Source organism: Ambystoma mexicanum, chromosome 3p, assembly GCF_040938575.1.
Source record: "Ambystoma mexicanum isolate Mex_15411 chromosome 3p, UKY_AmexF1_1, whole genome shotgun sequence".
Taxonomy (NCBI): domain Eukaryota; kingdom Metazoa; phylum Chordata; class Amphibia; order Caudata; family Ambystomatidae; genus Ambystoma; species Ambystoma mexicanum.
This window is the reverse complement of record NC_090925.1, coordinates 10,740,228-10,754,094: the sequence shown is the minus strand read 5'-3', so window position 1 is coordinate 10,754,094 and position 13,867 is coordinate 10,740,228. Positions and strand designations below refer to the sequence as shown.

The following is a 13,867-nucleotide window of genomic DNA, read 5'->3' as shown; positions in this document are numbered from 1 at the left end:
GGTCAAGGATGGAACTCAGCCAGGCAGGTCTGCGTACCAAGAGTCTTAGCTACATGGAACTTGCCTGACCACTGGAAGACCACCTATAGAGGAGATAGGCTAAACAACAGACTAACATCAGCCAACATCTGAATGCTGGAAACATCTGCTCATTGGGATGCTGGAAACATCTACTCATTGGGATGCTGGAAACATCTGCTCATTGTGAGGCTGGAAACATCTGCTCATTGTGATGCTGGAAACATCTGCCCATTGGGATGCTGGAAACATCTGCTCATTGTGATGCTGGAAACATCTACTCATTGGGATGCTGGAAACATCTGCTCATTGTGAGGCTGGAAACATCTGCTCATTGTGAGGCTGGAAACATCTGCCCATTGGGATGCTGGAAACATCTGCTAATTGTGATGCTGGAAACATCTGCCCATTGGGATGCTGGAAACATCTGCTCATTGTGAGGCTGGAAACATCTGCTCATTGGGATGCTGGAAACATCTGCTCATTGGGATGCTGGAAACATCTGCTCATTGGGATGATGGAAACATCTGCCCATTGGGATGCTGGAAACATCTGCTCATTGTGACTGCTTCGAGAAAGTGAGACAAATGAAGCAATCTGAGTGTCAATGGGCTGGGGCCTCAGACTGAGGGCCAGCTGTAATGTGTTTTTAATGTAATGTAATTTATCATTTGTATAGCGCCTTTACCCGAATGGTATGGCCTCAAAGCGCTGTAGCTGAATGCCCTCTGGGGACCTTAGTCAAAGGGAAATTTGATCAGAGGAGTTTAGAATGCATGTGTGCGTTTTGGCCAAAGGGAAGTTGAGTAAGGGTGGCCCGGTCCCCACTAGCTACCCATGTCGAGCTGGCAAGTGGATGGTGCTTTGAAGTTGACAAAAGAGTATGCGAGAGTAGTAGAACTCATTATGTGTCCAGCTAGACCACATGTTTGTCATGGCCAATAGCTGCATTTTAATAGCAGAGGTGTTGTGTGATGTGTCATTGGGATTGGTGTATGGTTACAGATGTGTGCGGGTCGGTGGCCTTGCCTTTGGCTATTTTCCATAAGCATGGAGTAATTGTAATTGATTATTTGTAAAGCGCTTATACACAAGTGAAGTGCTTCAAAGCGCTTCAAGGTGGGAAGGGAACAGGAAATACAGTCGTCATTCTTAGGCCTTGAAGATTCTGAATGATCTAACAAAAATAACTAGCATACTAGGCCAGAGACATTTCTACTAGTGTAAGTGCCTGGCAAAGAGTGAGGGGAGAAGGGAGCAGAGAGGGAAAGGACATAGAGAATAATAAACTACTGTACTAGGCCTGTCGACATTTCAGAATGGTTGATGGTTGATCATCAATGTGCCTATGCATGAGTATTTCTGGCACAACCAAGCTAGGGGGGGGAGACAGAGGGAGGACAGGACAGACAAACATGCTAGGCCTAGTACGTTCAAGGTTGTGCAAATGCGCAGAACAGGAAGGGCGAGGAAGGGAGCTGGGGGGGTGGGACAAGCGTATCCAGTCCTGCAGGGGCCTGGGTTAAGTACAGAGGGGTTCATGGATCATATTCCAAGTGCAGTTGTGCCAAGCAGAGAGTGCATAGGCCCGGAGGCAAGTGCAGGACTGGCGGGGGAGCCTGGGACATGTGAGGCTCAGGAGCTGCACCAGGCGACCAGTCAGTGAACTGAGTAGGTTGGGCAAGAGAAAGAAGGACGGTAGCAGGAGACAAGAGAAAGGAGGTTAGCAGGAGAGAGAGAAAGTAGAAGAGAAGAGGAAGGTCTTGAGGAGTTTCCGGAACTTAAGGAGGTCCGGCTCAAGGCGGAGAGAGGCAGGGAGGCTGTTCCAGAGGGAGGCACCTGCAGAGGATAAGGATCTACTCCCGAATCTCTGTTTGGAAAATTGGCTCACCTGTAGAGAGATGGAGGATGCCAAGCAGAGAGCTCTAAAAGGAGAGTATTTAGGAAGAGAGCATTGTAGATAGTAAGGGCCTGTGCCCCAGAAGGCCTTGTGGACTATGCAGAGGGACTTGAACTTGATCCTTGCAGCCACGGGGAGCCAGTGGAGTGATTTCAGCACCGGAGAGATGCAGTCGCTGGACTTGAGGCCAAGGATAAGTCTTGCGGTTCTCGAGTGTGATACGTACCTGTGTGCACCTGGCTGGCTTCTTGGTTTATTCTACTGTACAGCTAACTTAAAGCAGTGGCTGGCTAAAATGTCCAGCTGCAATTTAAAGCAGTGGATATCTCAGAAATCCAGCTGAATTCCAAACATAGGCTATGATCTTGTAGAGGCGGTGCCAAATGCCTCTACCAGAAGTCCCGCTACCATTTTGTCTATATGTTGGGAGCCGGAAATTGCGACATGTAAAACGCCAGTAATGATGTCTATATCACGGAAAGTCTTTGAGACAAGATATCCATTGAGAAAACCTTATCTGATGTATACTCGGAGAACTGACGGTCCCCTGGGGGAGATTCCTGAGGACGTGTAAAGCACTGGCATAACAGGGGTCCCCGCACCCGCCCGTGGTGCGGGGGGCCCCGCGACCTCATGTTCTGGAAGGGGGTCCCACGTGGAGTAAAAAAATTCTTTTACATTTTCTTTTTGAATTCACTCTGCATTTCGAAAGAAATGATTTCTGCAACAGAAATAATTTCTTTATGAAGGCAGAGTGAATACAAAAAGTGTGGTGGCCACCCGCACCCCATGACATGAAGACCCTAGACTGGAGGCTTCCATGTCATGGGGTGGGGGAAGCCCTATGACTTCAAAAATAAATAGTTTATTTTGAAGTTACTCTGCTTTCATAAAGAAATTATTTCCGTTATGGTTCAGTCCTTAACAGAATTAATTTTTTTATGAAGTCAGAGTGACTTCAAAAAGAAACAATGGGCCTCATTACGAGCATGGCGGTAGCCGTGCCTGTATGGCAGGCATGGCTACTGCCGTGCTCGCTACCGGCACCGCATCCCGCGATTGGGCAATAAATGACCCATTACAAAATGAATGGGCTGGTAATTGCTGATTCGCGGGTGGCGTTATTGCCGGGCTCCCGATCCCCATTCTGCCCAATAGGGCAGAATGGGGGTGGGGAGCAGGGTTGCGCCGGCACTGTTGATAACGGCGCCTGCGCAATTAGAAGTTATGCTCGTGGGTGCCGCACAGCCCTCCAGGTAAAACCTGGCGGGCTGTCAGGAACCCGTGAGCAGAATTTGTAATGCGACAGGACGGTATGAACCGGCACCGTTCATACCGTCACCACCAGGGTCCTAATGAGGCCCAATGTATTTTTGAAGTATTATGGCTCCCCTCAACCCATGACGTGTGCGTGTGTGAGTGTATGGTGAAAGAGTGCACACCAATGTATGGGTGGCTGGCTATGCGTGTGTGCGTGTACGGTGAAAAGATGCAGACTGAAATGTATGGGTGGCTGACTGGGTGTGTGTATGGTGAAAGTGTCCACACTTAAATGTATAGGTGACAGCATGTGTGAGTGTATGGTGAAAGGGTGCACACAAATGTATGGGTGGCTGGGTGTGGGTGTACAGTGAAAGGATGCACACTTAAATATATGGATGGTTGGGTGTGCTTGCGTATATATGGTGAATGGTGTGTGTGCTTGTGTCAGGGGCGCAACAAAACCTACATTTCAGGGGGGCTAATTTTAAAATGTTGGGAGAGGTGCTAACTTTACGTGTGGTGGGGAGGAGCAAACTTATTTGTGTGGGGGCATCTAACTTCTTTACGCATTTTAATAAGACTATTCTAGTGCAGCTTCAATATTACAAGCAGTTAACTATCTCCTTTAGGTCTGAAAACACCCACTTATGGGCTGCTGTGAGAATGACTGGTCTCCTGTTTCTGCTCTTCCCTTCCAATCACTCCCCTGGCATGCAAGTACTAAACCCACATCACAATTTCAACTACTTAAACAATTTAGCCTTTGAATGCAGGTACTAACAGTGAAATGATGTACATTAGTAATTGCTGGGCCGGGCCCTTGTTAATGGCAAAATCCAGGTGCCGTTTAACATCTGTGTCCTTTTCTGTCCGGCAACTGCTCTGTAGGTCAGCCAGGTCAAGTCAACATAGCCCACAATTTCAGTGGGGGGGGAGTGCTGAAGCCCAGTCAGCTCAATGGTGTTGCACCACTACTTGTGTTTAATGCCTTGATTAATTATTGGTAATCTTCTTTACAACTAGCCCTATTCCTCCTCATCCCAGTACTTGTGTATGAGGCACTATGCCTCATGCACAAGTACTGGGATAAGGTAAAGGTACATGAAGGTAATGCCTGACTTAGCTACCTGTAATCTTCATTATTCCTAGTCCCACTCTGCCCCATCCCAGTACTTACCAGTGAGGCAAGGAGCCTCATACGTAAGCACTGGGACAAGGAAGAGGGGCATGCAGGTAATTCTGGGCCAATGAGCTGATTTTGAAGGTTGGGGTAGGGGATGGGAGGGAGAAGGGATGTGTGGGGTGTGGGGTTGTGCAATAAATCATAATGGTCGCCCATGTCCATGCTATGCAGGCATGATATGTGGTATTAGTGGCTAGAGAGGCATTTTGGTGCAGCCAGTCTAGTCATTCCTCAGCTTGGTATGACTTTTTTTTAACTGGGCATTTCTGATAGAGCAGTCCTGCTAAGTGTAATTCCTGGCTAGACTGACATTTGGGTTCTGCCAGTCTAGCCGTTTCTTACTGCGGCACTGTATATTTTTCTGGGCATCTGTGATAAAATGATATGTTATGATATGATAAGTCATATATAACACACCTGTACACAAGTGTTTTTAGTCACGACAAGACAAGAGAAGGAAAACTGAGGGAGGACAAGGCAAATTATCTTACTAGGCCTTGTGTCATTCAGATCGTGCAAGTGCGAGAAGGAGACGTGCAAGGGGAAAGGGAGGGGGGAAGTGCAAGGGAGAGGGGAGGGGAAAACAGGGCAGCAATGCTCTGAGTAAGTGCCACCAGGGCAGCGCGGCTCTGGGTAGTGGAAGGAGAACAAGGGACTGTAGGGTTACAGTTACAACCCCTAAATGCGTGGTAGGCCTGTAGGCAGTGCAAGGGTGACTGATCAAGAAAGAGCCTGGACTCAGTGAGACTGAGGGTTGCCAAGCAACCAGTTGGTACAGCGGACAGGTAGGTCAGCAGGGCAGGGAGAGAGAGAAAGCAGAGGAGAAGAGTAACGTTCTGAGCTGCTTCCGGAACTTCAGGTGGTCTGGCTCAGGTTTGGGAGGGTCAGGGAGGCCATTTCAGAGGGAGGCGCCTTCGGGGGAGAAGGATGTGCCCCCACTCTCTGCCTGGAGAAGTATCTAACCCTTAGGGCTCGAGAAGGAAGGTATTTTGGAAGATAGCGTTGGATCTAGTGCAGATACCAGCCCCAGAAAGCCTTGTGGACAAAGAAAAGGGTCTTGAACTTGATCCTTGCAGCCACGAGAGCCAGTGGAGAGATTTCATGGCTGGAGAGATACAGTCCCTGGGCTTGAGGCCAAGGATAAGTCTTGCGGTCCTGTTCTGGATTAATTGCAGAGGGTGGAGAGTAGAGAAAGGCAGATTGAGAAAGTGGCTGTTGCAGTAGTCCAGCCTAGAGAGAACCAGAGCTCTGGAGACAGTGAGCTTCTGGGGGAAAGTGAGAAATGGAAGAGTCCCTTTGAGGAGGTGCAGCTGGTAGTGGGATTTCTTGGCGACGTCCGTGATGTTTGTTTGTTTGTTTGTTTGTTTATTTTATTTGTATGGCGCTCCAAACCCGGAGGTAGAAGGGCGCTTAAGAATTTGGTTACAAAGTTGAGAAGTATCTGTGTGTTGCATACTTCGTACAGGTTTATAATATATACATATATATACAGGGGTCAATAAATAGAACATGTGTAGTGCGTACAATATACAATTTTCAGAATAGGTACAGTGTCTAAGCTGGTAGTCGCGCAGGTCTAGAGTTAGTGGTGTTGTTCTTTGTTTAGCAGCCAGCTAATGACCTGCTTCCTAAAGATCTGGAAGGATTCGAGGGTTTTGATGTTGAGCGGTAGGGAGTTCCAGAGTTGGGGAGCAAGCACTGTAAAGCTTGCCCCTCCAGCTCTTTTTAGGTGGAACCTGGGTACTAGTAGACAAAGAGTGTTGGAGGATCTGGTGAGTCTAGTGGCAGGTTTCAGGGTGAGTTTATTAGCTAGATAGGGTGGTGCTAGGTGGTTGAGGGCTTTGTATGTGAGGCAGATGATTTTTAGATCAATTTGTTGGCGTATGGAGAGCCATTTGCAGGCTTTCCTAGTGGCAGAGATCTGCTCTTGTCTTGGAATGTTGAGGGCTGCGCGCAAGGCGTTATTTTGAATTACCTGCAATTTATTGAGTACGGATTGATTAGCGCCAAGGAACAGGCTGTTGCAGTAATCCAGTTTGGATTGTATTAGGGCCCTGGCAAGGGTGAGGCAGCTGTTGGGTGATAGGAAGGGTCTGTTGGCCCTAATGAGCTTGCCGGTATAGGCAGCAGCTGAGGCTGTCATATTGGTATGTTTGCTAAGGTTAGTGTTGGCATCTAGATAGAAGCCAAGGGTCTTTACGCTTTTGGCTATGGGAATGAAATGACCATCGATGGTGATGTTGTTATAGCTAGGGTCAAGTTTGGTTAGAGTGTTGGGGGAGCCGACGATTAGGAGCTCTGTCTTCTCATCATTCAGGCAGAGACCGTGGGAGGCCATCCATGCCTGAATGATGGAGAATATTTTGTTGATCCGGGCAGAGTCTTCTTGGTAATTACCAGAGATGGTGAGGAGTATCTGGGTGTCATCTGCGTAGTTTGTGTAGGTGACACCCAGATGGTCCAGTTGGTCGAATAGAGGCTTTGTGAATATGTTGTACAGAGTGGGGGATACACATGAACCTTGTGGGACCCCGCATGTGATGGGGATGGGGTCTGCAGCAGCTGTGATGGAGAAGACTCGTAAGGTTCTGTTTGTCAGGAAGGATTGTATCCATGTGATGGCAGGGGAGGAGAAGTGGGCTGCGGTGGCGAGGTGATTACAGAGGACCTCATGGCTGACCAGGTCAAAGGCCGCTGAGAGGTCTAGGAGGAGTAGGATTGCGGCATTGCCTTTGTCTTTTATTTCATCAATCTGGCTTTTGAGATCAACAAGGGCGGTTTCAGTTCCGTGTTGAGGTCTGAAGCCAGATTGACGTATTCCTAGTAGTTGGTTGGATTCTAGGTATTCCTGAATTTGGATGTAGGCGACTCTGTCCAGGATTTTCAGTAGGAAGGGGACTGTGGTGATGGGCCTATAGTTTGTGGGTGTGGCCGGATCGAGGGATTGTTTTTTCAGGAGAGGGAGAACCCATGATTGTTTTAGGTTGCTGGGGATGGAGCTATTGGTGAAGGATAAGTTGATGAGTTTGGTGATGAAGGGGGAGAGCTCTCTGGCTGCATCTTTTATGATTTGAGCCGGGCAGCTATCTCCTTTACAGTTAGAGGGTTTCAAGGAGGTGATGATTTTTTGGACTTCCGGGATGGTGACTTTTTGAACGAGAAGCCTGCGCTAGTGTTGTTAGGTGTGGGTGGGTAAGGTTGGTGACATTGTTGTTGAGTAATTGTCGGCGTTTGTTTTCGATTTTAGTTTGGAGTCCTAAGATTTTATTGTTAAGGGCGTTCTGGATGTTGGTGCACCAGGATTTGTCTTTTAGGCAGGTTTCTGGGGGCGAAATAGGGTTTTCTAGTTCCTTCAAAATTTTGAATAATCTTCAGTGGAGGATCCTGCCTGAGTGATCCTGGTGTCGTATGAATCTTTTTTGGTCCTGATTATCTCACTTTTGTAAAGTGAGGATAGGTTAGTGAGGTTGGATTTGTTTTCCGCCGTGGGGTTAGTCTTCCAGGTGTGGTGAGCCTTAGCTTTCTCTTTCCTAAGTAGTTTGAGCTCAGGGGTGTACCACGAGTTCAGATGAGCTTTGGGTTTGGCTTTGCGTATTTTCAAGGGGGCAACGGTGTCCATTGCTTCGGCCATGGAATCATTGAAGGTGTCAATCAGCTGGTTTAAGTCAGCGTTAGCTGGGAGAGCATTGAGGGTAGGTAAGACCAATGGTAGTAAGGCTTCAGCAGTGATGTTGCGTTTGTTCCTGGTGGGGCATGCTGGTGCCATGAGGTGCTTATTGGGCAGTACCTGATTGGTGTTAGCCTCAAGGGGGATCATGTGGTGATCGGTCCATGCCAGAGGTTGTGGGTCTTTGCAGGTTGTGTTGCAGTTGTGGGTTGCTACCCAATCAAGGGTTCTGCCTTTTTGGTGGGTGGGGAGCACAATGAGTTGAGTGAGACCATGATCAGTTAGGATATTGGCTAGGGATGCAGCAGGTGCATCGTTTGGGTCTTGGTAGCCGAGGTTGAAGTCTCCAAGGATCATGATTTGTGCTGTTGGTTTGGAAGTTTTGGTGATGAGGGATGTGAGGAGAGAAAGAGAGAGTGGAGTTGAAGATGACACCAGGAATGAGCGAGAGAGGAGAGTAGGCTGAGGGGAGGCTGAAGGAAAGCTGAGTGTCATCTGCATACACTGAAAGTTAGAGGAGAAGGTAGAGATCAGGTGGGTCAAAGGGGCCAAGTAGAGGTTGAAAAAGCAGGGTGAGAGGATAGAGCCCTGGGGAATGCCACATGTAGAGAGAGGTGGCGGAGTGAAAGGGACAAAGTTGGACCTGGGAGGGGCAGTCCAAGAGGAAGGAGGTCAGCCACTCCAGGGCCTGATCCATTATGCCCATGTTCTCACGGAGTCAATTGATCAGGATGGCGTGGTTGACCGTGTTGAAAGCAGAGGAAAGTTCCAGGATAATGAGGACAGAAGGAATGCCTGAATCAAGGTTAGAGATCAGATCTTCACAGGTGTTCAGGAGAGCAGTTTCCGTGCCTCTGGCAGCTCTTAAACCAGACTGATTGTCATGGACACAACCAACAGATTCAGTGTGGAGTGTAAACTGGCAGTTGGCCAGCTTTTCCAAGAATTGGGGAGAGGGGAAAGTTCCAGTGGCAAAAGAATGATTACAGAAATTGGCCAAGGCTGGATTGTGTCAATGTGGTCATTGATGGTTCTGGAGGAGCAGGCGAGCACCTGTTTCGATGACACTTCCATAGATGCGACTTGTCTAGAAACCTTGTCAGGTGTTAGAGAGAAAGAGGAGAAAGGAGGAGGAGAGGGAGGGATGGCCAAAGGGGGCCAAGAGAGGAAGAGGAGATAGTGGACAGGATGTCCTGAGTTTTAGCGGAGAAGCGAGAGGCCAAACCCGTACAGAGGGCCTGTTGCGGGAACAGGAGATGTAGAAACCGCAACAGGATTGGCCAGTTCCTTGCATATTTTAAAGAGTTTGGCTGTGTTGTTAGAGGCCGTAGAGATGCAGGCTTGAATGTGTGCTCTCTTCTTGATGAGTCTTATTGCTTCGACTGGCATTTTGGTGCATCCAGTCTAGCTATGTCTTAATGTTATTATGTGTCTACACTGGTCTACATTGTTCAGCCAGTTGGAAATGTTTTCATAGCAAAGTATTAATGTTCATGTGCACTGTTGGTGACTTGCATATTTTGGATTGCTGTTACCCTACACAACAAAAGCAAACACTGTGGCTTTTTAGTCATTTTTTCTGAGAAAGTGTGCTGTATTTTGCATTAAACCACATATCTATATCTTTCTCCTAGTGCAGTGTGTGGCATACCCCTTCAGTAATACGTTTGTGCGTATTGCGCAAGCGAGGTAATCTAGGGCGGCCCAGAGTGTGGCGCGACTTGTAATCTGTTGCCCAGTTGGGGGTGGCCCTCAGCATGGCTTGCAGGGGGCCCCCAGAGCTTGTGTTACGCCACTGGTGTAAAGATGAATAAAAGAGAAGGTTGGTGACGTCACAACAAAGTAAAGATGACGCACCGAGAGGACGGACCAAGGGAGAAGATGAATAGACTGTATAGAATCTGATGACGAAGTAAAGAATCGAGTAATCCGTTATGTGCAGAATGAAGATTGCACGTGTGAAGAGCACTGAAGAAAATGCAAACCATTTATAAACTGTACAGATGCTGTAACGCAAGTAATCATGAAGGCTGGCTATACGTAGTTAATAGTCTGCAGGCGGTGCCGCCATATCATAGACACCATGATGTAGATGCCATTATATAGAATCTGAATATTCAATGTCGCATTTTAGCAAGCCAAGACCCAGGAATAGAAGGACTGGAAGTGTGGTGCAGCAGAGTAAAACAGCTGACGATCGACGAAGAATCGAGAAGGCTGCCTGGCCAAGTGTCAAGGGTTGGGGTAGCCAAGAACTGGTTATCTATCTTCAAGAGATACAAAAGACGTGAGAAGCAAGACAGGCCCCTGTTAAGGTGCGAAGGAAAGATGCCATGAGTGCCAAGATGTATTCATTTAATACTATTAAAAACGAAAACGGAGGTAACACACGGTCTCCTGTCACATGGGGTAGATGGAAATACAAATTGGGCATGGAGCACCGAGACTTGAAGATAAGAACGTGCTTGCACTCCCTTCTATTCTCAGGAGCAGTGATACTTTGCAAGGCCAAGTTCAAAGACAATTCAAATGGCAGAAAGCAGGAGTGATGATGGATGATGGGCTAATTGGCTGGGAAGACATGGTCAAGTCCACCCACTGGCACTTGGGTTCCATCTTGTGTGCTGCTAGCAAGTCAAATATTCCAGAAGGGTACAAGCGTGACAACCAATTATAGAGGGCCACGTAGCAAAGAGCCCTGTACTTTGAGAGCCAATGAGATGTTGTGTATTTGATGACTGTGAAGATTATTTGCACTAGGGGTGGGCAAAGTTGTCCACCTGACTTTAGATATCCAATCACAATCCGAATCTCCTAAAGAAAGTATACCTAGATGTTCCACGTAGACAAATCACAATACCAACTAGTATAAGAGTGAATTTTTTCATGAAATGCTTTGAGATTATGCTGTGCGACGTCCGTTGATGTATTTTGTAGTCCCTGTTTTAGACAACTGAGAATAAAACAGATTACCTTGCCATCTTCCTGAGTCAGTGTTATTATTGGTGTAAGAGTTATTCTGCATCCCCATCCATTTAATGACGGGCTACCTCAGTTAAAATGGCCATAACGGTTCAATCTAGTGTACAGCTAAAATGTGTAGTAGGAGCGGAGACAAATATCTAACTGCCTCGCTAAATGAAAAAGCAGCAGCTAACTCAAATATCCAGCTAAATTCAGAACAGAAGCTATATTCTAATGCACAGCTGCATTTAACAACATTGCAGAGGGCATCTGGATTCAACACGATGGCTAACTTCAGAAATATTCCAATTGTTTTAACCTCAAATATCAAAGTGTATTCCTTTTTCAGGCAGTCTTCTTACATTTTATATTAGAATACATCTGTGTACTGCTCTGAAGTTACAATACCTTTATAGCAAATCCTCTGGCATATTGTTTATCAGGGCACATATCAAGGAATTTCCAGTCTCCCCAACTCCCACCGTTGGCAACATTAATAATTTGTTTGTAGACTCTGCCGTCGGCAAATCCATACATAAGGACCACAACCGTGAGGTGGAGCAGCGGCGACATTCTGTCTTCAGTTTCCTGTAAAAGGACGAGCAAAGTTAGCCACGATGGCATGTGCAAATATTTTCACTGTACAATAGAGGGGGTCAAAGAGCATTTTGATGCATTTATTTAGGTTTTTCGTTTAGACGCTAATTGCCGCCGGACAGTCAGTCCTGAGCACCATAGTAAGCGGTACACAGATAACACCACATGCCAAGTCTGTTATGGAGCGGGTCCCCCAGCCCATGTCCCCCTACAAGCCACATACCCGTCCCTCCAACCCCTCTGCCTACACCCCAATACCCCCCGCACACATATACATATTTATGTAATGTACATGTATTTGGTCAATTCGGGCAAAAGTGGTTGATCAAACTGCAGACTTTCAAAAGACAGCGGGATGCCGTCCTGTGGCAATGAAGTATTTCCAGAAGGAGGCAGGTTCCCATAAAGCTGTTCGCGCAGATTCATGTGCAGTTGAGAGGCAGTCATTGGGAGCCAGTCTAACACTGTTTCACCCAACTCTTAACCACAAACCAAGCTCCCTCAGGCTGCTAGTCACAATTTTAACATAAACAATATACCCCTCTCCCAATACAGCAAACACCACTTTGTTTGGTGGATTATTTCTCCAGATTATATTGTAAGTAACTGTGGAGTCCTAGAGAACTCAGAAAAATGAAGTTGCTTTCTGTAGCAAGTAAACGTTGGCATAGAAAAAGGCAGGAGAAACGCGGGAGGGCCTACTTAATGACCTCCCGCATTTGGGGACTTCTGTGGGGAATTAATGGGGGACATTATTCTTCCTCTATCATAGAGGAACAATTAAAGGTTGGGAATCGCTGATGCAGAATCAGGGACCCAACAGTGCTGCAGGAGGGAATCGCGAATACAGACTCAGGCACACAACAGTGCCACGGGAGGATATCAAATATGCTGTCTCGGGCACACAACAGTGCTATTGGAAGGAATCGCTGATGCAGACTCAGGCAAACAACAGCGCTACGGGAGGGAATCGCTGATGCAGACTCAGGCACACAACAGCGCTACGGGAGGGAATCGCTGATGCAGACTCAGGCACACAACAGTGCTACGGGAGGGAATCGCTGATGCAGACTCAGGCACACAACAGTGCTATCGGAAGGAGTCGCTGATGCAGACTCAGGCAAACAACAGCGCTACGGGAGGGAATCGCTGATGCAGACTCAGGCACACAACAGTGCCGCGGGAGGCAATCACTGATGCAGACTCAGGCACACAACAGTGCCGTGGGAGGGAATCGCATATGCAGACTCGGGCACACAACAGTGCTATTGGAAGGAATCGCTGATGCAGACTCAGGCAAACAACAGCGCTACGGGAGGGAATCTCTGATGCAGACTCAGGCACACAACAGCGCTACGGGAGGGAATCGCTGATGCAGACTCAGGCAACCAACAGTGTAGCGGGAGGGAATCGCTGATGCAGAACCATGGACCCAACAATGCAGCGAGAGGGAATTGCAGATGCAGAACCAGGCACCAAACAGTGCTACGGGAAGGAATCGCTGATGCAGAATCAGGGATCCAACAGCGCCACGGGAAGAAATCGCTGATGCAGAATCAGGGACCAAACAGTGCTAAAGGAAGGAATCGCTGATGTAGACCCAGAGACACAACAGTGCCGTGGGAGGGAATCGCATATGCAGACTCGGGCCCACAACAGTGCTATTTGAAGGAATCGCTGATGCAGACTCAGGCAAACAACAGCGCTACGGGAGGGAATCGCTGATGCAGACTCAGGCACACAACAGTGCCGCGGGAGGCAATCACTGATGCAGACTTAGGCACACAACAGTGCTGTGGGAGGGAATCGCATATGCAGACTCGGGCACACAACAGTGCTATCGGAAGGAATCGCTGATGCAGACTCAGGCATACAACAGTCCTGCGGGAGGCAATCGCATATGTAGACTCGGGCACACAATAGTGCTATCGGAAGGAATCGCTGATGCAGACTCAGGCACACAACAGTCCTGTGGGAGGTAATCACTGATGCAGACGCAGTCACACAACAGTGCTACAGGAGGGAATCGCTGATGCAGACTCAGGAACACAACAGTGCTGCGGGAGGGAATCGCTGATGCAGACTCAGGCACACAACAGTGCTACGGGAGGGAATCGCGGATGCAGAGTCAGGCAGATAACAGTGCTACAGGAGGGAATCGCTGATGCAGACTCAGGCACACAACAGTGAGGGAATCGCAAATGTGGACTCAGGCACACAACAGTACCAGAGGAGGGAATCTCTGATGCAGACTCAGACACACAACAGTAAAGCG

The 13,867-nt window shown here is 47.9% G+C and overlaps 1 protein-coding gene across 3 annotated transcripts in view; it reads right to left on the bottom strand.

Moving 5' to 3' along the window:
• The window catches only part of LOC138580069 (vitelline membrane outer layer protein 1 homolog), a 246,364-nt gene that overhangs the window by 21,033 nt on the left and 211,464 nt on the right, over positions 1 to 13,867 (bottom strand). For all 3 annotated transcript variants that reach the window (XM_069650319.1, XM_069650318.1, XM_069650320.1), the window contains exon 2: positions 11,404 to 11,583. In XM_069650319.1, the coding sequence (XP_069506420.1) occupies positions 11,404 to 11,568 (165 nt within the window). In that variant the 5' untranslated portion in view covers positions 11,569 to 11,583. The remainder of the gene's footprint in view (positions 1 to 11,403; positions 11,584 to 13,867) is intronic.